Source organism: Bos indicus, chromosome 22, assembly GCF_029378745.1.
Source record: "Bos indicus isolate NIAB-ARS_2022 breed Sahiwal x Tharparkar chromosome 22, NIAB-ARS_B.indTharparkar_mat_pri_1.0, whole genome shotgun sequence".
NCBI lineage: Eukaryota > Metazoa > Chordata > Mammalia > Artiodactyla > Bovidae > Bos > Bos indicus.
The window spans coordinates 49,755,022-49,776,672 of NC_091781.1; the positions used below are offsets into that span (position 1 = coordinate 49,755,022).

General features: G+C 57.5%; 1 protein-coding gene across 11 annotated transcripts in view; it reads left to right on the forward strand.

The window, feature by feature from the left end:
- Nucleotides 1–969: 969 nt before the first annotated feature.
- The window catches only part of CACNA2D2 (calcium voltage-gated channel auxiliary subunit alpha2delta 2), a 140,260-nt gene continuing 119,578 nt past the window's right edge, over nucleotides 970–21,651 (forward strand). For 5 of the 11 annotated variants that reach the window (XM_070776652.1, XM_070776656.1, XM_070776655.1 and 2 more), the window contains exon 1: nucleotides 971–1,446. In XM_070776652.1, coding sequence (XP_070632753.1) covers nucleotides 1,232–1,446 — 215 coding nt within the window. In that variant the 5' untranslated portion in view covers nucleotides 971–1,231. Of the gene's footprint in view, nucleotides 1,447–21,651 lie in introns of all 11 variants that reach the window. The other 6 variants (XM_070776650.1, XM_070776651.1, XM_070776653.1 and 3 more) reach the window with 2 other exon arrangements.

Sequence of the window (21,651 nt, forward strand, 5' to 3'; positions counted from 1 at the left end):
GCAGTTACTGCTTAGGGGGTCTTGCTCTGTTCCCGGCTGGCAGGGAGCATTCTTTCATCCTGTCTGTCTGTGCCAAGGGCAGAGCAGGGTCCCAGGGCAACTTCAGAGGAATCTCAGGGATGCTCTCTCCCAATCACGAGTGTTTCAGTTTACCAAGTAACTCATTCCCACTCTCACTTCATCCTGGAGGTGGGGTTGGGCACTCACACAAGCCTTCAGAAGGGAAGAGACTGAGGCTCTGAGAGGCTGGCAAGCTGCAGAGTCAGGACTGACACCAGCCCAGCCTTCTCCCAGCAGCAGGGAAGAGCCAGGAGCCTCCAGGACAGAAGTGATTGGACTGTGCAGGGGTGAGCTTACTGGCACTGGAGAAGTTTAAATAGAGGCTGTGTAAGCCTTGGGGGCTGGGACTTGGGGCTGTCCTGCTCACAGTGCCCATTTAGCCCAGGGAAGTGAAATGAACGGCTGCATAGGGCTGTATCTTGCCATTCCCAGCCCCACATAACAGGACCTGGTTTCCATTCAGGATTTTTTCTTTCTCTCAGGACCTCGGCACCCAATCCCCGCCAAGGGGACTCTTGAAGGTAGTTGGAGCCCCTGGCCGTGTGAGTTCAGCTCCTCTGCCTTCTACAGCGGTCTCTGCTGAAGCCTGCCATTCCACCATTAAACCTGTGACTCCAGGCCTTAAGCCTGTTGAAGGTCGAGCCCCCAGAAGGGTCACACACGCGCCTGCAGGGGACTCTTCCCACGAGTGCGGCGGCGAGGAGCATCGCAATCTGAGGCGTGCGGCAGGGCGCACATCGGGAACTCGGACCGCGGCTGGGGCGCGGGACGCGCGCGCCCGGGCTCGGCTCGGCCCCGCGGGCCAGCAGGGCCGGCTCAGGGCGGCGCGGGGACGAGGGGCGCGCGGGCACCGGCGGGCGCGTGGCCGCGGCGGGGGCGCGCGGGGGCGGGCCGGCCGGGGACGGGGGAGGGCGGCGCCGGCAGGTTGGCGGCGGCCGCTATTTGAGCGCCGGTCCCGGACCCGGCACTCAGAGCGCTTGGAGCCGGCGCGGCGGAGAGATCGCAGCGCGCATCCCGCAGAGGTGCTGCGGCTCGGGCAGCCCTGGAGGGCCGGCGCGAAGAAGGCGGAGGACGAGGAGAGGCGATTGCAGCCCGCCGCCCGTCACCCCCCCACACACACCCAACCCGCCGCCGCCCCCCCTCCCAGCGGCGCCGCATCTTGAATGGAAACATGGCGGTGCCGGCTCGGACCTGCGGCGCCTCTCGGCCCGACCCGGCGCGGACTGCGCTCCGATGGCCCAGCCGCGGCTCCCGGCTCGGCCCCGGCGCCCGGCGCCCGGCGGCGGGTCCCCCGCGCCCGCTGGCGCTGCTCCTGCCGCCGCTGCTGCTGCTCCCGTTGCTCGCCGCCCCCGGCGCCTCAGCCTACAGCTTTCCTCAGCAGCACACGTAAGTGGCCTCGGCCCGCCGCGGGACCCCGGCCGAGCCCGGATCCCCACTTCGCACCCACCCCCAGTCCCCGGCCCGCGTCCCACTCCGGGGCGGGGGCGCCGGGTCCTGCCGCCCGCTGCGCCCGGGGGCAGCGACCCTAAGCCCAGAGGGCGGGCAGCCGGGGTCCCGGAGCTTCTGGCTGCGTCGCGAAACTTCCCAGCGGTGCCCCTTCTCCCTCCCATCCCCCAAACCGCGCAGAGGGAGATCTCGTGGGATGGGGGTGGGGGGTCCGAGCTTGCCAGCTGATTGCCTTGGAGCTGTCGGGGTGACAGGGGAGATCTGGGGTTGCGTGAAGGAGCGGCCAGAGACCCCCTGCCCGACGGAGTCGCAGCCCCGCGTCTGGCTCAGGCTTCCTCTCCGATAGGAAGCTGGCGCTTTAGATCCAAAGGTGGGGGATCCCTCCACACCTGTCTTCGCTGGCCTTTTTCCTTTGAGAAGCAGGGCTGGATGCAGAGAATGCGAGCACCTCAGGGGGTCAGTGTCCCTTCTGCCCGCCCGCCCCCCACTACACCTAGGGGAAAGGTCCCCTGGAGGTGAAGGTGCCAGAGTGGAGGCAGAGGGTGAATGACAGGGAGGCCCCCCCGGCCTGCCCCTGCTGCTGCTGCCAACAAGGTAATAGCAGCTCGTGGCCCTGCCAGCTTCCGCTGGTCCTCCGTGGTCCTGAGCCTTCTCTCCCTTCCTGAGAGCCTGGCAACTCGGGCATCCTCCTCTGGGCCAGCTTGGCCAGATGTGTCTGGGGTTGGGAATGGATATTCAGTGCGTGTGGCCTTTAGGAGAGCAGCTGTCTGTGGGCACCGTGGTCCAGCCGTATGTCGGTGCCTAAACACCCTTGTGGCTTAGGGGTACGGTGACCACCTTGCTGTCTGTTACGTGTCTCTGGGTCCGAGGAACCACCTGTCCCTGGACTCCTGCACCCAGTTGGCCACACTGGGATTTGGGGAAATGAGTAACCAGGCTGCTTAGTGGCCAGGGGGTGCGAGGGCAGGGTCTGGCCTCGGGGAAAGGGCAAGACTGGCTCTGCGTCATTAGACCAGTTCTGCCCAAGGGTAGGGGCCCCCGGTATTGCGTACTCTGGCTTGTAGGCTCTCCCAGATGAAGAAAAGCAAAACTCAGGAAAGGCTTTGCCCGAGTCTCTCTCTGTCTTGTCATTTCTCTCTTTGCACAGCCTGGCTGTGCTCAGGCGGGTGATCAGTAGGCAAATTACAGGTGCCGCACGGACGTGTCCTCTGTCAGCCGTCTGGATTTTTCGTGTGTGTATGTGGGGTGTGCGCAGGTAGAAGAGAATCATATGGAAGTTCAGGGTTTGTGGGTGCGTTATTGTCTTTCATTTGCTGTGATGAAAATGAACTTCAGCCCCAATGTTTAAAAAGAACAAAAGCATTATTTTTTTGTTGCTGTTCTTTCTTCCCCTCAAAACCAAGACACAACTGTTTTTCCCCCCTGGGCTGATATGTAGCTCTTTGAGTGAAGGTTTAAGTAGATGTCTCTTTTCACCTCTTCCCACCTTGCTGCCTCTCCTTGTGACCTGCAGTGGGTCAGATGGCTGCTGGGCCTGCGTTTTACACCTGTGAGACCCTGACCGGAGCGGACACCTGTCCCTCTGTCCCCAGTCAGAAGATGGGGAGGCGGGTGTGATGACAGCGGCACGTTTCCAGCTGGATGCTTGTTTCCTGTCGATCTAGTTGGAGCTGATTTGAGGGTTTGGGACATGTCTTGCAAACCGTAACTAGAGAATGAGAGTGGAGTGGGCTGGGGGCTGTGCGGCTCTGAGGGTCCAGGGGGAGGGGACTAATGGTGCGACGACACGCGGCGCTGGCAGTGACAGCCAGCGCCCTTCAGCTGCCCTGGTCCCACAGATGTCGACGCCCACTGATCCTTGGAGGGAGGAAGGGGAGGGAGTTGAGTGAGGGTCCCTCCCCCAGCCCCCTGCATGACCGGGCTTAGTTGGAGTTGGGACTTTTGCTGAACTGACAGGAAAGGCTGAGGCTGCTGCCCTGGGGCTGCTCCGGCCGGTGGCCTGTGTGAACTCTCCCCGGTTAGCGTGGCCCGGCTAGGATGCGACTTCCATACAGGTGCAGGTGGCTTTCTGTGGCGGGCAGTGGGACCCTCAGCCTCACGGCCCTAGGGTGACAGCCCCTCAGTGGAGAGGGCCCTTGACGCGAAAGTCATTTCCTCATTAGTGTCTGGCAGCGTGACAGGGCCCAGCTTTGCAAGCTGCTGGGTTTTAAGCAAACGTGGGTTTGGGTCTGTAGTCGCTTTGGCAACATGGGTCTCTGCCCACCCGGCAAAGCAGACCCCGGCTGCTGCTGGATGGAGGAGGGCAGAGGAGTTACTGCTGGATGGAGAACATGGCTTTGATTTGCGGGGGAGGTGCCCTCTCACCTCCCCTGGACCTGGATCTGGTTTTCAAACAAGGCCAAGGCCACGTGTGCTCAAGTACATGTGTGTGTATACGTGCCCTCGTGTGTCTGGGCTGAGGTGGGGCACATGGAGTCGGAGCACACGTTGCCCGTTTCACCTGCTTCCTCCTGTTCCCTGTTTGCTGCTGGCTGGGGGCGGCCCTCACGGCTTGGCCTCTCCGGTGTCTTTTCCTTTCCCAGTTCTGTCAGTCTCCTTCCCCCTCCCCTGCCCCCTCCATTGGTCTCTCATCTCGTCTCCCACCCCTCCCTCCACTTCCTTGCCCATCCCTCTGATCTCTCTGTGGCCACCCTGCCCTGCCCACCTCCTTTGTCATCTCTGTTGGACTGCGGTCCCCTGTTCTCCGGCACTCCTGGGTTTCTCTGTATCCTGTTCCATGAGGTCCGGGCTGAGCCACTGGCTGCATCCTCTTAGTCCCACTCCTCCCCAGTGATGGTGCTGGCCTGCACCTCCCTTCCTCTAGGGGATCCCGAGGGGTCTGGGCCCCCCAGCAGATTAATGACAGCTGGGTACATGTTCCTTTACCCGAGTGCCCACAATGGGGCATGCGTCAGTCTAGCTACGGTTAATGGTGGGTGACGTGTGTCTGTCTGGGCCTCCGAGCCCACGTCTTCACCTCCCTGTGGCTCCCCCTGTTAGAGGGAGGCAACAGCACACATCTGGGTCCCCCGTTTCCCCAACAACCTGCCAACGGCTTTTGCAGGAAGCAGGAGGGGGCGAGGCTTCGCGATCTACTGCCACTCCCACTGGCTCTCATCTCGCCTAGCGCTCTCGATTTGGGGTGGAGGGACCCTTGGCTGTGGTCCACCCCCAGGAGTCACCTTTATTGGGTCAACTCTGCCAGGCTGAGCCCTGAGGCGGGAGTAGCCTGTTTGAAGACAAGCCCCCTCCTAGTGTGCGGGTGAATCTCCCTCCCGAGTCTCCGGCACACTGGAGGCTCCAAGGAGAGACTGACTCACAAGTGGAGTGAGCCCTTGGTGCCACCCTCTCCGCGCCCCCCCCCCCAACCCCCCGCAGTGTGCAGGGGTCAGCCAGCTCTCGGGAGGAGGCAGTTTGGGGACATGGTGGGTGTCAGGTGTGGGTCCCGAAGGCTCAAGCTTTGGTCCCCAGATCTGACCTTCTCCATTGGGGTGACCTTGCCTCTGTTTCCCCAAATAAGATAATAGAGAATCTGCTTAAGAGGCTAATGGTGAGAATTAATGGGAGAGGGTATCACCTCTGGCGGCAGAAAGTGTTCTGGCACAGGTGGGAGTCCTGGCAGCTGTTGATAACATTAACATCTACCCCTGATGCTACAGCATGCTGGGCCCCCACCCACCAATCTTTCCACATTGTTCCCATGGGCTAAGCACCTCCCTGTCTTTCTGCTTTGTTATGCTGTCCCCTCATCACTGCTGCTTTTCTCAGGGGTTTAGATGCTTCCTCCAGGGTCTTACACCCACACTCTCCGGAGGTCTCTGGGTTGTGCCACTAGCTCAGGCTGTAGCCACCTACCAGAGATATCATCTCTGTGAGGAAGAGCACTGGGCTGCCTCCCTCATTCCCTGAAGCCCACCTTGACTAAAGGTGGAATGTCACCAGGCCACTGGTGGTCTCCCCTCACTGAGCTTGGGCCAAGCCCCTTATTCACATTACGTCCTTGACCTCAGACCCCATGGTCATGCCCATCCTGCAGATGGGGAGACTGAGACTCAGAAAGATGGAAGAACCTGCCCAAAGCCCCATAAGGACCAGGGCAGGGAGAGGACTAATCTTTCAGATGTTTTGGTGCCCTGCCAGGAGGCTGGGCACACCTGGGCAGTGGGCCCAGGAAGTTGGGATGGAGATGCAAAACTTGGGTATTTGGGAGAAAATGAAGAGGCCTAAGACACATGAAACACACCTCGGCTCCCAGCGGTAACCTCTCCTGCTCTGTCCCTCGGTTCTCTTCTGGGTCTCAGGCAACCCTGAGGGGGCCTTCCAGGGCCCTGCCAGCCCAGTGCTCAAGGCCCCTGTGCCTACCTCCACCCCCTCCCACTTGTACACAGGGGATCGTGGAGCGCCCCCCTCCCCCTTCCCAGTGCAGGATTTTCCTTTTTCGGGGCTTTGAGTCACGTGCCAGGCATGCCTGTCATGGAGGGATAGGCAAGAGGGACTTCATCTCAAGACTCTGAGATGCCATCTCCCTCTCCAGATTCCAGTATAGTTCCAGAGGGAAAGGTCAGGGGTGAACGGGATGGGGATTGTTCATGGAAACCTGAGGCTGGATGCTCTAGGGCCACGGCAGTTTTTTCAAGCCTGAGGGGACTTCCGAGGTCTTGGACCTTAATAGATGCTTGCATTTTCATGCTGTGTGAACATGTGAGGCCTAGGGGGCTGGGGAGCCAGGGTTCTATCTGCTAAGAAACTGTTCAAGGGGCAGCTGGAGGTTTGGGAGTCAAAGCAGGCAGGCATGTGGCGTGCTCCCTCCCTTGGAGGGTGCTGCTGTCTGTGGGTTGGGAGTGGTCTCTTTCTCCTTCCCCTTCCAGCACCCACCCACCCTACCCAGTTCCATCCTCATGGGCTTCCAGATTCAAGATCTGCCTTGGGAACAGGTGACCTCTGTCCTTAAGTGAGGGCTCAGGGCCTTAGGTCTGGGGAGGGGCACCAGGGCCTGGGGTGCTCTAAAGATGAGGGTGGGGGGCCTTCCCACTGCTGGCTGCATCTCTTCAACCAATGGGGGAGCCTCTCTTCGTGTCAGGTTGGTTTTTTTTTTTTCCTGGTGCCTACTGTCTAAACAAGAAGCTACAGAATCAATATTCGTATTCCCAGAGGGAGGTGTATGTGTGGTTTTTAGTTTTTTTCCTTTCCCTCCCTCTCTTGTCCTGTGTAACCCGAAGAGCCTCCCGAGCTGCCTGTGGCTAAGGGGAGGAGTTGGTGGTGCAGGTGGCCATGTGGATCGAGCTGCCCCTGGGGGGCTTACAAGGGACTCAAGGATGCTGTCATTTAGGTCCACAAGCAGGACCTGGGACAGCGCTCAGCCAAGCCCTGCACGACCACTGGCCACTGTGGGACTCAAGCAGTTGGTTTAGTGTCTCTGGCCTAGGTCCTGCTTAAGGATCACCTACTTCCCCTCCCTCCTCACCTGGGCCCCCTCTTCCTGGGGCTAGTCCAGCCTGCTGGGCCCCTGGCCACTGCTGGTGCCGATGACTGAGCCTATGAAGGATCTGGCCTTACAGAGCAGGAAAGCCTGTGTACCTGGGGTTACGTGGAGGGAAATCTTCAACACGGGGAACCTAAGGATCCCCAACCTTGTGTTGGCCTGGTCCTGGGGGCCTCTGTCAAAGGCAGTCCCAACCCGATTCTCTCAGTTGGCAGCTTGCATTGTGGTGACCTTGGACAGCCTCATCCACCCCCCTGGGCCTCAGTTTCCTCTTTTCTATGGCTCTTCTGAGTCTGACACTGGCAGTGCCTTAAGAAGACAGGTCCAGAATCTTCCTGCTCCTCTGCACACTCTGCTCCAGCTATGGTGGGAGGCCTGACCCCAGCCTGAGTCCCACTTCCCCAGTGTGAGGAGCCCGCGCCTCTCATACTGGCCTCTGGTCACACCTTGGGTGTCTGGAAGCGGCTTCTCAGACTGACCCATTTTGAGCTGTGATCAGCCTAATTGTTTAGCTGAGAGGGAGGGGTCCCGGAAGTCTTTGCCGCTGATTATTAACCATCTCTCCCTACCTTGGAAGTGACTCATTAAACAAAGGAGAAAGAGGTGGGTAAGAAGGAGGAGAAGTCACCCCCTCTGTCTCTCTTTCCTGCTCCCCTTAGACCCTGGGCACCTTGTTCCTGCCTGGGTGCCTTCCTTCCCTGCTGGACGAATCTTCCTGAATGAGCCCCCTCTAGACACATACAGAAGTTCTGCCACGCCTCTCACCAGCTGTAACCTTGCGAGCTTCCTCACCTTCTCTGGGTCTTGGGCCTTGTCTGTAAAATAAGGTTCCCTTGATTGTGCTGCCTCATTGGGTTGGGCTGTGAAAGGTCATGAAGGATGAATGACAAAGGCAGGGGATTCTTACTGGATCTCTGAGCGTTCTCAGTCCAGCTGGGCCCGTACTCCAAGTGCTAGGCACCTGTCCCATTGCCCATGGCGCCTACCACCCAGCCAGGCTCTGAGACTCCATTGTGGTTTCTGGGTCCTTTCTCCTGTGCTTGGCCGTGGCCTGTGTGCACGGCTGTGGCCTGTGTGCACATGTGAGCTTATGTATGGAAGTATCTATATATTTGTGCTTTTATGTGTGTTTGTGCACATTTGTTGGATATATTCACGTGTGTGCACACTTGTGAGAGTGTCCATTTGTATATGAAGGTGTGCTTGTGTGGGTGCATGTGAATGTGTGCCCGTGTGTGTGCTTCATGCATATGTGCAGGTTGTGTGTACATGCACGCGCATGTGTGCACACAGGTGTTAGTGTGTGCCTGTGAATGTGAATATGGGTGTGTGCTTCTGTGTGAGTGTGCATAGGGAAGTGTGCACATATGTATGGTTTATCTCTGCACCCAGAATGCGCTCCCAATGCCCACCTTCTGCACCCGCCTTTGAGGTTAATGCCAGGACTCCACTGGGCAAATGCTGGCAGCGGGAAATAAAGCAGCCCGGTTGTCAGGACCAGTGTTGTGCAAACTTTTATGTCAAGAACAGCCTGAGTTAAGGCTGAGCTGGGAAGTTTGATCATCTACCAACTGGCTCGCTGACAGTCTGCAAAGGCAACACACAGAAGCTGCATCCTTGTAATTCAAATTTTTGCAAATCGAATGGTTATTTAGATGCACCACAGGACTTGGGACTCTGAGAAGCTTGGTGAGTCCTTTGTGAAGCGCAGCATCTTTGCTAACAGCCTTTCCCAGGTGGAATCTGGATGGGGGTGTGGGGAGCGAGTGGAGGTCGTAGCTCAGGCAGAGTGGAAACCCTTGCTGTGTGACCTTGGCCTGGCGTGTTTTTCTCTAGGAGTGGGTGCTGCTCACTTGCACGCTGAAGGGAGGGAGACTGGCCTCCCGTGAAGCATCTGCTGTGGGTTTGGGGTTCTCGCTCTTAGCAAGACATTTGTACAGTCAGCTGCAGGCATGATTCGGGTATAAAAGCTTCGACTTGATGATGCCCGCATGTTCCTCTATTTGGGATGCCTCCAGCAAAGCTCTTCTTTTCAAGGATGAATTTTTGCCTACTGGGTCTTCGTAAGCAAGGCAGTCTGGGTGTCTTGTGCTGGGTGCTGGCCTTTGGGATATGTGGGCCCTGAGCTGATGGGTTGTGATGTCTAAGAGAACTGCAAGTTTTGCTTTCCTGGCATTCTCAAAGCCTGTATATTGTCAGTGCTTGGACGCCCCAGCAGCCTAGGTATCTTGGGAGGCTTCTGCAGAGGTCTGGGGCGCCTACAGGGGCTGTGAGGGTAGGGAGCCTGGCACGACAGTCTCTTTGGGCAGATGATGGGCCTTGCCTGAGTCCCTGATTTGGGAAGGAATATCCCAGCCACAGAATCCCCTGGTAACCTAGATGCCTCCATTGTACAGAGAGAGAAATTGACATCTGAGTACCAGAAGGAGCCTTCAGGCCCCACATTTCCTCTGGCTACACACAGTCTGTGGGCAGGGCCCAGGCTCCCATGTGGGGCTCAGTGCAGGCTGCCCAAAGGGTGCCACCCATTCAGCCATCCTTGCACCAAGATATACAAATGATTCTCTTAAATAAAAACATCCTTGACATGACATGGGAGCGATTTGAGGCCTCCCTTGGCAAACCCCACGGAGCAAGGTGCCTGTGGTGTGGGACCCCAGTTCCTGGTGTTTCTCTGGGGCAGACGTTGTTGGTACCCTTGTGCCATCTTAGAGTCAGCGAGGCTTTCAGGGGACCCTTGGGAAGGACACCTTGTTGCCAGGTGGGCATGAATGGGCTGGGGTGTTCTGAGATGGGTAGAGACCCCTGACCCTGCTGCAGGTTTCCAGCCTGACGTGGCTGATGTGGCATTTTAGCCTTGGTAACTTCCCCGCTCAGTGCATGTTCTCCTCCCTCCTGCATCGCCTGAAATGCTATATTTGAAGCCTTAAAGGTCAGGCCTGGTGCTGCCACTGGTTCCAACAAACAAACAACAAAACAACCCACCTCAGCCCTGCCCCCAACTTCACTTATTGGAAAAGAGAAGTGAGCTGGCAGAACAGGCCTCCATGCAGGGGGCTCTCCCAGATGGGCATTTCTCCTTTCTCCCTGTGAGCAGAGGCTGGGGTGGGCATGGTGAGAACTCAGGCGTCTTCCCTTCCTTTCCTGGACCTGCCAGGCATGCTCTAGTGTCTTTCACTGAGGGTTAGCTATGACCTTGAACTCCAGAAACCTGCTGTGGGCAGAGCTCCGCTTCTCACCTAGCATTTGGGGGCCTTCCTGGGCTGGCTCTGGTCTCTGGCTACTAGCTCTTTGACTAGACTCCAGCCAGGCCAAGCCACTTGCAAGTCCTAGTAGGAACTCTGGCCTCTCTGCCTCCTGGCTGTGTCCCTATTTTAGACTGGCCTGCTCAGCCTGAGTATTGAGCCAAGAAGCCTTCCAGATCATTGCTGCCTACTCCTGTGGGCCTTTCCTCCAACCCTGTGCCTCCCCCGACTCCCAGCTCTGTGCTCACTTTGTAGGGGCCTTCCAGGAGTAGGCATTGAGCTAACTACTAACACTTCAAAAGCTGAGTCCAAGGAATGGCTGCTAGGAAAAGAGGCTGCTTCTGTACACACCTTGGCAATCCTAGCATATTAATTTTTTTCATCATGGTTAGACTCTCTGACAGGGAACCCAGAGGTGGGTACGGATAGGTTGTCATCAAGGACCAAGGCTTCACCTGCACTCTGCCTGGCTGGTCTTACTTTGGTGTGGCTGTCTGTCCTTGACTAACTTCCCTCATGGCAATAAGATGGCTGCCACAGCTCCAGGCATCACATGTCCCAGACATTAGGAGTAAAACAGGAGATGTTTCCTCTGAGTTCCTCTTAAAAGAAGGCTGGGAAACCTAAACCAGAAGCCCCTAGCCAAATTCCCCTCACATCTCATTGGCTAGCACTGGGTCACATGTACACTCTAAACCAATCACTGACAATCAGGAAGGTACATTGTGATTGGCTCAAGCTAATCAGGATTTACCCTTGAGTTAAGGATGGGGTCACCTTGGGGCTGGAGGCGGCAGAGATTCTTGCAGACTTGGGTTTTGTTAGCGAGAAGAGGGTTAGTGATAGAACATGGGGAAGCAGGATCTGTTTCAGGGTCAGACAAGAAGACTGACAAGAGGAAGAAGGAAGGGAGAGGAAGGGAGAGTGTTCACGTTTGAGGAAACATTTGTAAAGGAAGTAATTTTAACCACATCATCAATCACTGTGATCTGAGCCCCAGGTGCTGTATTCCACATATGCTAACAAATGAAATCAATCCATTTTTAGTCCCATTTCACAGACAAGAAAAATTGAGGTTCAACAAGGCCAAGTGATACTGAAATCACACAGATGGTGAGTGGTGAAGGCAGGATTCACACCTCAGCACTTGGGTCTGGGCACTTAGCCACTGCTGCACACAGTCCTTCTACAGCCTGCCTCCTCCAGAGAGCCCCCAACACAGGACCCTCAGGGTACCCCACACTCCTGCACTCTTCCATCACTCCCATCCCTCTGCCCTTCTTGTCTCAGTTTCTCCCTACTCCACCCTAGCCCTCTCCGGCTTACTGTGGGAGCTTACCCTCCTCCTCCCAGCCTCAGTGTCTTCAGCATTCCCAGGACCCTCTAGAGTGATGCATTCTTCTGCAGCTGATGATGGCGCTCTCCTGCCACCCCATCTGCAGAGCTCCCACCTCTGTCCTGTCCTTTAAGCTGGTGCTAGGAAGACCATGGCCGAGGGGGCTGCTTCTGATCAGCGTAGTGACAGGCCCGGGGGGGATCTCTGCCCTCAGGATGCACAGCACGAGGGCAGCAGCCATCTCCTTCCATAGAGGTTTAACAAGCACTTCTTGTGAACTGAACATGAAGTAAGCCTGAGAGAGGTTGGGTGGGCTGCACAGGGCCCTGCCAGCCCTAAGCAGGACGCCACCTGTGGTCTGGCCAGCCTCTGCCTGTCTCCTAGTACTTGACTGGCAGTCGCTATTTCATGAAGCCTCCTCTGACTTCCCTGGGCAGCTCAGGGGCTTCCTAGGTGCCCCTGAAGTCTCCCCTATTCTTTTCCTGCAATAGACCTGCTGCTTCCCCTTCCAGGCTGTATGCCTGGAGGGGGCGGGGGTCACGACCACCTGTCGTCGGCCAGAGCTTCAGGCTAGCACACATCAAGTGCTCACAAAATATTCGCTGAACTGAGAGTCAGCACAGGTGTGTCTACAGGTCAAGCTGCTTATGTCTCTTTAAGCTGGACCAGCTTTTACAGGTTCTAGGACAGGCTCCCATGTGGCCCTGGGTTTGTTGTGACAGGACAGAGGCCACCTCATGCAAGGGCTCTCTTACAACGGATGCCCCAGCTTGGGGACTGCCTCCTGGGGGAGAGAGATGCAGGCGAGGTCCAGGACTCCATGGGCTGTGTTATTTAATTGGGTGGGATAGGGCCTGGGCATCAGCATTTTTCCGGAACTGCCCCAGATGAGCCAAGGTAGAAAGCTATGGCCATAGAGAATAGGAACGTAAACACAGGAGCCCTCCCCCTGCCCTGCTCTGCCCGCAAGGAGAACTGAGGCTTCCAGAGGAAGGGGGTAGGGGCCGGTGCACTGGTCCTGGGGAGTCTCCTGGCCCTGGTACCCGTGGAGCCAGCTGTTCACAGGTGTCTCTGTACATGTGGCCAGTGGCCAGAGCGTGCAGCCTCCGGCCACACATTTCAGGGGGATTTCAGGGCGATCACCCGGCTGCCTCAGCTGGCTGCCCTGTCCCTTCCTGACTGCCCCTCTGTGTTGACACTTTCTCGGGCCTCATCTGCACTGCTGACCGCTCCATGGCCCTCCCATGTCTCAGGACCTGCCTCCTGATGACCCAGCCCCACCTAAGTCCCCTCCCCAAACCTGAGCTGTCTGCGCACAGTCCATGGGAGAGATCGTCAGGGAGGAAGAAATGGAAGTGAGGCCAGGAAAACGATAACCGCACATGAGTGGTGCACGAGGCAGCATCTGAGGGGTGATGAGACGCAGGCCCTGGCGGGCTGGGGGAGGTGGGGTGGAGGTCTGACAGGTCCTCTCAGGGTCCCCAGCCATTCCTGAGGCCTTGGGTGCCCCCGCCCCACCCCAAGTCAGGGCTCTGGGGGCCCCAGGGAGAGTACCAGGACCCATCTTTCTCTGAGAGCAAGCACTGATGGGGAACAAGGACAAGGGATGGGGGAGAGGCTTGGCCATGTGGATCCAGCCTCAGTTCTGCAAGCTCCAGGCAGGCCCCATCCGTCTCGTGCTGCTGAGCTCCCTGAGGCTGCTGCACCCCTGCGTGCTGCCTTGTAGGAGCCCATGACCGGGGCTCTGCCTGCCTCGTGCCCCGCGGCCCCACATTCCCTGGCACAGAGTGGCTGGGGAGGGGTGGCGGGGAACAATCCCAGAGGCCATTAAGCCGAGTGATTTACATGGTTTCCGAGCCAGCGCTGGGGGAAATATATTTCACAGGTGATTTCCAGACTGCTGGCGTATGCAGGAGGCCATTACTCTAAAACGTAGAAGGGTGGGGACATCACGGAGCCGTCTAGAGGGACCTGGAGCCGTGGGCTTTGTTGGCCTCACTGTACTATCTGCCTGCTGCTTGCAGGAAAGCATGGTCCAGGGGATGGGGGTCGAGGAGGGCAGGAGCTGGGGCTATAAAGAGAGCCGCATATGTGACTGTGAGTCATTTCGTTCCTCAGTTTTCTAATCTCTAAAATGGGATCCTGTTTTCTATATTTTATGATTGTGAGCACGCGTGCATGCATACTCAGTCACTCAGTTGTGTCTGACTCTGTGCAACCCCATGGGCTGTAGCCCTCCAGGCTCCTCTGTCCATGGGATTTCCCAGGCAAGAATACTGGAACAGGTTGCCATTTCCTTATCCAGGGGATCTTCCTGACCAGGGATTGACCCCGGGTCTTCCTGCATTGGCAGGCAGATTCTTTACCACTGAGCCACCTGGGAAGCCATGATTGTAAGCATAGAGCAGGTCAAATGCCAGGGCAGAGGTGACCGCAAGTCAGTGCAAGGGGGCCACACGGCTGTTGGACAGCCTATGGGTTTGGTCCTACCTGAGACTCCTCCTCGGTTCATCTTCTTCCAGACGGTGCCTCCCCCGCTGCGGGCACATTTGTTCCCTCCACGGACACTCGCCATAACCTGCCGTTCATTCATTCTCTCCACGCTCGTGAGCATCTGCCGTGCACCAGGCACTGACGAGGACAGGCAGACAGCAGTCTGGGGAGATGATGTAGACAGAGGACATGCTGTGTTGGGAGGTGACAGACACCATGGAGAAGGGACAGGATGAATTGGGAGAGGGATTAACTAGAGGGGGCAGGTCAGAGTGGGCCTCACTGAAACATGAGGAAAACCTGGAAGGATGGGAGAGTGGGAGCCACATGAGTATCTAGGAGGAGAGTGTTCTAAGCAGAGGAATGGCCAGTGCAAAGGCCCTGAGGTGGGATGTAGTTGAGCAGGAGGAGGATGGGAGGTGGGGAGGTCAGAGGGCAACAGGGACCTGGACAGGCTGGGCCATTAAATTAGCATGACTTTGAACTGGGCGCCCCGGGAGAGATGTGAACAGAGGAGCACCAGGGTGGTGGCTGTGGTGGTTGTGAGACATACCGATGGTCCGGGTATGAGAAAGGACAGGGGTGTCAGGAGATGTCAGGCAATTGGCTTGAGCAGCTGGAAGGACGGTTTTCACCAGGTAAGCTGGAGGAGGCCTGGGAAAAGTCAGTCCAGGGGACCAGCAGGTATTGGACACGCTGAGTTTGAGATGCGGACTAGGGGTCCAGATGGAGAGGTGTCAAAGCTGGATATGCATGTGTGCCTCTGGAGAGGGCCTGGAGGAGCTGAGCCTCCCAGGCTGGGTGCCGAGGACCACGCGGAGAGCCCTGCTCTTTGAACCCTTAGTTTCCCATCCGTTGACTGTGCTCCTCTCCCCACTGTCGAGAGCTCTCCATCCTTCGCTCACCATGTCCTTGAGGACAGAGTGCTGCAGGCATCAGTGTCCGAGCAGCCTGCTCGGTGCCCGTGGTCGGTCTGTGGTGTTCATAGGGCATCATCCCATGCCGAGCTCACCCTCTGAGCATGTGCTGCACCCTCTGTCTGAACTGCCCTGCTGCCCTGCAACGCAGCCTTTACCTGCCAGAGCCCTAGGTGGGTCAGACCCCTTGCTGTGCAGTCCACACCCCCACCGGACTCCTCCTCCCTCCATGTACTGAGTCTGGATCAGATCAGATGCCTTCTCTCGTTGAATTCCAAGTTCCAGCCTGCATCTGCCCTGCTCACTACTGTGTCCCTTCCCCGTGTCCAGCCTGGAGCTTGGCTTAGTAACTGTATACATGAATGAATGAATGAATAAATGGGGAGTGAGGGAGCTAGTAGGGATTTGTAGAAGGTTGGAAACATCTCCAGAGTATTTTGTCTGTGATAAGCCCTGCTGAGTTGGACCACCTGCTACTCGTCAAGCCAGCTCTGAGGACAACACAGACTCACCAGGCAGTGGCTCCTTTTGGGGCGGCCACCATCCTGGGACTTCTCAGGAGGAGGTGGGGCCGCTGGGGTGGCACCACAAGGCCCCTACTCGCTGTGTCTCGCAGAGGGAATTTACATTGCTTACGGATTCACTGTGGAGTGTGGAGAGAAAAGGCAAACGAGCACTTGCATTTGATTTACAGGCAGCTTGGCTTGCACTGAGGAGCCCGGAGCTCACTAGGGAGGGGCAGATCGCAAAGGAAGTGGGCATCTCCCCTGTCATGGGAGGGATTGGAGGGAGCTAGGGCTGTGCGCTGCTGAGACATCATTCCTGCAGCAGGGTGGCTTTGTTGGGGTAAAAGGAAGGACTCTCTGATTGCCCAGCTTTGGCTTGCCTGGGGAGGCAGTGAGGGCCCTGATTTGGAATGGACCCCTTCTCTATGGTGGAAAAGGTCATAAAAGAGGAGTGGCCCTTAGCGGCACCCTATTTCCTAAATCTTGGCCGTTGAAGCCCACTTTGGGATTAAGAAAGCTGGATCACCTAGGAACAGAGCGTGAGCTCTGGAGCCACTCTTTGCAGGGTTCAAATTCTGGTTGAGCACAGACTAGCTGTGTGGCCTTGGTCGTTGTCCATGAAGCGGGCTTGAACCAGTTCGCACCTAGCCAGGGGTGCTGTGAGACTTCAGTGAGCTCACACAGGAGCCCCGGCACACAACAGGTGCTTTGCATCATCAGTTCCTTTCCTCAGTGCTCTGCCTACTGAAGTGGGAAGCCTTTTTCTTGCCCTCCCTTCCAGCCTCTCCCCCACTGTAGAGAGAGGTGGATGGGGGGGGGGGCGGGGGGGCACCAATCTGGTGATGGGAGGATGTTCAGGGAAATGTATCCCCAAGCATTTCCAGAAGACTCTTCTTTGCTGTCCTGCAAGCGAAGTTCTTCAGGGAGCTTGGTGAGGGGAACCAGACTGCAGCCCCTACCTAAGGCAAGGGTCAGTAAAGTGGAGTAAGGACTATGGGTTTGAGAGCAGGGTGGAGAGAAATCCAGGAAGACTTCCCACCAGAGGTGACTTGGCCAGGTAGAGGAGGTACAAAACCAGACAACAACGCTGGCCGTGATGGGTTAAGTTCTTTTCTGGTCTTGGCTCCACCTCTCTTTTGCACCTGTGTGTCCTATGGGGCCTTGCCAGCTTCCATGGGGTGGGGCGTGGGATTTCTTCCCTGAGAAGGAATAGAAGACTGTGAGAGGGGTTTCTGTCCTCCTCGAGGCAGGAGGCCATAGCCAGGACATAAATGGAAGACGGCTATTTGTGGCTCAGAGAGGATTTGACTCATGCTGGAGGGTGGGGAGGAGGTACGTGAGGGGAGATGGGATGTGTGAATCACAGAATCCAACTGGAGTGGTTGATGACACGTGGACAGAGCCTCTCTTGCACCTCCAATCAGGCTTCGGCTACTGGCGTGGGGCAGGAGCAGGCATCTGGAGCTCCCAGGTTCCCCCCTACTCTCCTGGTGACCACCACAGGCACCTCAACACTGCTGGCCACCTCACGAGAACAAGCTTGGGTGCGGCTCTTCCATCACTGCACCTGGCGGTGTCAGTATACCAGCCCTGGCTCCAAGAGCCAGCCTCACTGAACCTCAGTTTGCTAGGTTGTTAAATGGGTCTGGTCTCTTTTGTCTTGTACCCGACTACCTGGGGGAACATGCTGGGGAGAGAAGGAGGCGCTGCAGACCCCCAAATGCCCACGATCCGTGTCAGTGAGTGGGGCAGGTGGCTCCAGGCCTGAGGAGCAGACGGTGGATCCTGGGCCAAGTGACTGTCCATACCCCACATCCCTGGCCTGGACTTTCTGTTTTGGTCTAGAGTGCCCTTAGCTAGTTTGTGAGCTCCCGTTGTTCAGTGCTACATCCCAGCTCTAGATTGCTGGGAAATTCACAGACAGTGACCCCAAGTGTTGGTACCTTGGGAGCCCATGGGCCTCCCCAGGGGAGTGGAGGCGGGTGATAACTGCAGTCCCTGCGGTTTGAAAACCAGCGACTCCTTCAGCCCACAGATGGAAACCGAGGCACAGAGACGGGGATGGGTGAGTCTGCACAAAATTTGTGGACTTCAGCCCTGGGAGCCAGAATCCCAGGTGGAGGAGAGTGGGTGGAGGGCCGAGGTCCTGGGCTGCCCGAGATCCGGACATGGTGACAGGGATGAGTGAGGACAGCCCCAGATCTGCCCGCACGTTGCTTGCTTCCTGGAAGAAGTGGCTGCGCCAGCACCCAGCCTTTCTGGGAGAGCCATGAATTATGCACAGAAGCCACAGGCCTGGGCAGGCCCATCATAAATGAGCTTTAATAATTCATACGGAGAGGAGCTGGGGAAAGGGAGGGCCTCCTGGGCTGTCCCTGGGGCAGCCGCTGCGCTTCTAGCCCTCCTGCAGGGCTGCACTGCGCACCCCACCTGCCCGCTCCTGTGGCCATCGTGTGCGGGCTGGGCAGGACGGTGTGGGGCTTGGAGCCGGCTGGGGAGGTGCGCTTGCTCGGCCAAGGGCCTGTTCCTCCAGGCTGGAGACCTGGGGCCTCCTCCCTCAGGGCTCCCAGCCCAGCGCAGTGGGGGCAGTAAAGAAGAGGAGGTCTGAGGGAATTTTAGCTAAAACAATAACCCCTGGAGGGCACGGAGATCGGTGGCTGCTGGGAGGGTACCACTTAAAATGGGAGGAGGGGGCACAGTGGACTTCCCCGAACGAGGCGAGAGGGGAGCCTTGAGGACTTCTGAGAAGAGGCTGATCCAGGCCAAGGGAATAGCGTGTGCAAAGGCTGGGCAGGGACTACAAGAGTGTATTCAAGCCACAGTGAGGAGGCCAGTGTGGCCTGAGAAGTGAGGTCAGAGAGGCCATTGTGAGTTCGGCCCCTGGATGGGCTTTGGGTGTTGACTGAGGAGGCGCACTGTTCCAGCAGGACACTCTGGCTGAGTGTGGAGGTGAACAGCCTTAGGGGGCGGCGCGGCGGGAAGCGGGGGTTCCAAAGGGCAGAGGCTGAAGACCAGTGAACTGGTGATTCCATCACTTGTCCTGGAAAGAGATGACCATGGCCCAGGCAGGCGGGGGGTTGGGGAGGTGGAGGGTGGTGGGCGGGTTGTGAAGGTGGAGCCCACGGCACTTGCTGAGATGGGATATGGGCATGAGAGAAAGCAGGTTCCAGGTCACCCTGAGGCTTCTGGCCTGAACTAAAGAGCTGACATCCGGAGGTGTGGAGAGAGGGAGAAGAGGGTTCAGAGGGAGGGGAAGGGCCTGGGTTTTGGACCCATTCAGTTTGAGAGGCCCATTAGGCATCCAGGTGGACCGGCCATGCTGCAGCTGGGCAGAACTGTGTGCTCATCAGCCGTGTGGCCTTGGGCGCCTCATGCAGTTGCTCTGTACCTCAGTTTTCCCCTCTGAGGACCAGGGATGATGATCTAACTGCTGTGAAGGTAATTCAGGCCCGATGAGCCGGGCATGAGGCCTCACTCAACCCCTTGGAAACAAACCCCCGAGTGGCCTCTGGAGACCCCAGGCCATCCCTCCTGGGGCAGAGAGGGAAACTGAGACCTGGAGAGTCCAAACCACAGAGCCGGGTGTGGACCACAGAACGGGACCTGGCACACGGCAGGGGCCGAAGGAGATTCAGCCTGGGAGCCACTGCCTGCCCTGGCCGAGTCCACAGCCTGGGTCTGGGCCTCAGTCATCCGCAGTCCTGCAGACCAATGGCCCGCTTCCTTCTGTGCACCTTCTTCGTCTCCCTGGCTCTCTAGTGCCTCCACTAGGCCCTCTCCTAGTTCTGCAGGGACTGCTCCCACTGCCCCAGGCCAGGCCTGGAGAGGAGGGCCCCGCTGAAGGGCTGCTCAGGAGCCCTGCGGTTCTGGGTGTGACAGTATTGACATAATACTGTGTTGCTCCAGTTCACTTTCTAGATGAGTTAACTGAGGCCCAGACAAGGGAAAGGATGTCGCCAAGGTCACACAACTAACCACATCAGAGAGAGACAAGTCAGGCTCAGGTGGGCCTTCCATGCTGGCTTCCTAATCTCCCCTGGGAAACCTCCTTCTCAGCCTGTCTGTTGCTGGCTTGTCCCACTCCTCGAGGTCCTCCCTGGCTGCAGGAGCCCCTGTGGGTCCTCAGTCCGGCCCTGATGGCGGGGAGTGAGGCAGAATGCTGTGGCCTCTTACTGTGTGAGCCTGGAACACTGTCCATCCCTCTCTGAGCCAAGTGGACTGCCCGGCTCTGCCAGCCCTGGGTGATTGCGGCTCCCTGCTTCCAGGCCTTCTCCCCTCCCCCCATCAGGCTATTAGGAGTAAATACTGGGCTGGACCTGACGCCCTAATTAAAGTGAACGACTGTTCACCGGTAGTCTAAGTGGGGAGGCACAGGCTTGCAGCCTCCCAGCCAAGAGCCGACTGGAAGGAAGGCTTTCTCCCCGATGAAGAAAGGGAAGGGACAGCCCGTAATTAATAACCTCATTAAGGAGCAGTATTTGGGCAGGGTCCCAAGACACACATAGTCGAGACCGATGGATTTGGACTAATTTGAGCTTCAGCAGCACCAGCCCCTCCCCGGCACCAGGGAATCTCTGACGATCCCTTGTGATAAGTGGGCTGCTGCCTTCCTCTCTGTGTGCATGGGATGGGTAGGTGGGGGTGGAGACAGTGCTCCTGGGGCCCCATGTTACTCACACTTAGGAGTCCCTTAAAGTGAAGTCGCTCAGTCATGTCCAACTCTTTGCGACCCCATAGACTGTAGCCTACCACGCTTCTCTGTCCATGGGATTTTCCAGGCAAGAGTACTGGAGTGGGTTGCCATTTCCTTCTCTAGGGGATCTTCCCGACCCAGGGATTGAACCTGGGTCTTCCGCATTATAGGCAGACGCTTTACTATCTGAGCCTCCAGGGTTTTTTTTCTTAGGAGTCCTTTAAGCTGAATCAAATCTGTTGAAGATGAGCCTGTCCCTTTGAGTCTGCATCTCAGCTTACCTGCTTGTGAAGAGGTGGATGGCTAACCAGGGAGCCTTATTCCATGTGACTTGGCTGAACCGGCATGCTTCCATCTCCCCAGGCTCCATTGCAGCCCCACCCCACCATGGTTGGTGCAGTGCCAGGCCGGCGCTGACTGGTCTACACACCTCCAAGCACTCTGGCCTCAATGGCTTGGAGTGATTTGACCACTTGGCCTCTTGAGAGTGAATGACCTTGGCTACACTTGCTCTTTGTTTTTCGGAGGCTGTGATCCAATCAAGATCAGGGGCCCTACTCTGGGCTTTGAGCCCCAAAAGATGTTGAGGCCCAAGAGTCTTCTCTCCTGAGCGGATAAGCAAGGACGCTCTGATCGTAGAGGCCCTGCCTTTTCCTGGGAGTCTCCCCTGTGTCAGACGAGGTCTCTTAGGTAGTGCAGGAGGGGGCTGTGGCCCACCCAGAAGCCCAGTCCAAGGAGGAGACACAGCCATCCCACACTTTATGAGAGCGGGTCTGAGGAGGGGGACTGGACTGAGGGGAGGACAGCCCTGCTGCCCAGATGAGTCTGTGCACATGTGTGTTGGGGCAGTCATCATGGTTAGCATCCCTTCCGTGGGGCACCAGTCCCCTCCTGCTTGTTTTGGGTCCTGGGAGGTGGACAAGTGGTGAGCTTTATCTCCATTTTCCAGATGGGAAAACTGAGGCCTAAGAGGGCATATCTGGTCCAAGGTCATGGAAGAGCCAGGGCTGAATCTGGGCACTCAGTCTAGGTAGAGAGGGATATCCACTGAGTGGTCAGGGAGGACTCCTTGGGGGAAGTGGCTCTGGAGGTGCCACAGTCTGGGGTGCACTCTGGAGCTTCCTGCTGTTGGCAGCAGGGCTGTGGCCTAGCGGAGGGGCTGGCCACATCCCAAGCCCTCTTTCAGCAGGGGCCACTACTGCTCTCTGAGCTCGGGGTGGCCTTTCGTGGCTGGAATGGGGAATGGCCTCCTTGCCTCCTTACAAGTCATCTTCCCCTGCGACAGGGTAAACATGATACCCAGGCCCTCTGGACCAGGTCTTCTGGGCTCTTTTCATGTCTCTATCCCTCCCATCTCTCCCTCTGTCTCTCCCAGACCACCACCCAGCTCCTGCCCTACGTTTTCTTTCCCCTTCAGAACACTGCGAAGGCACC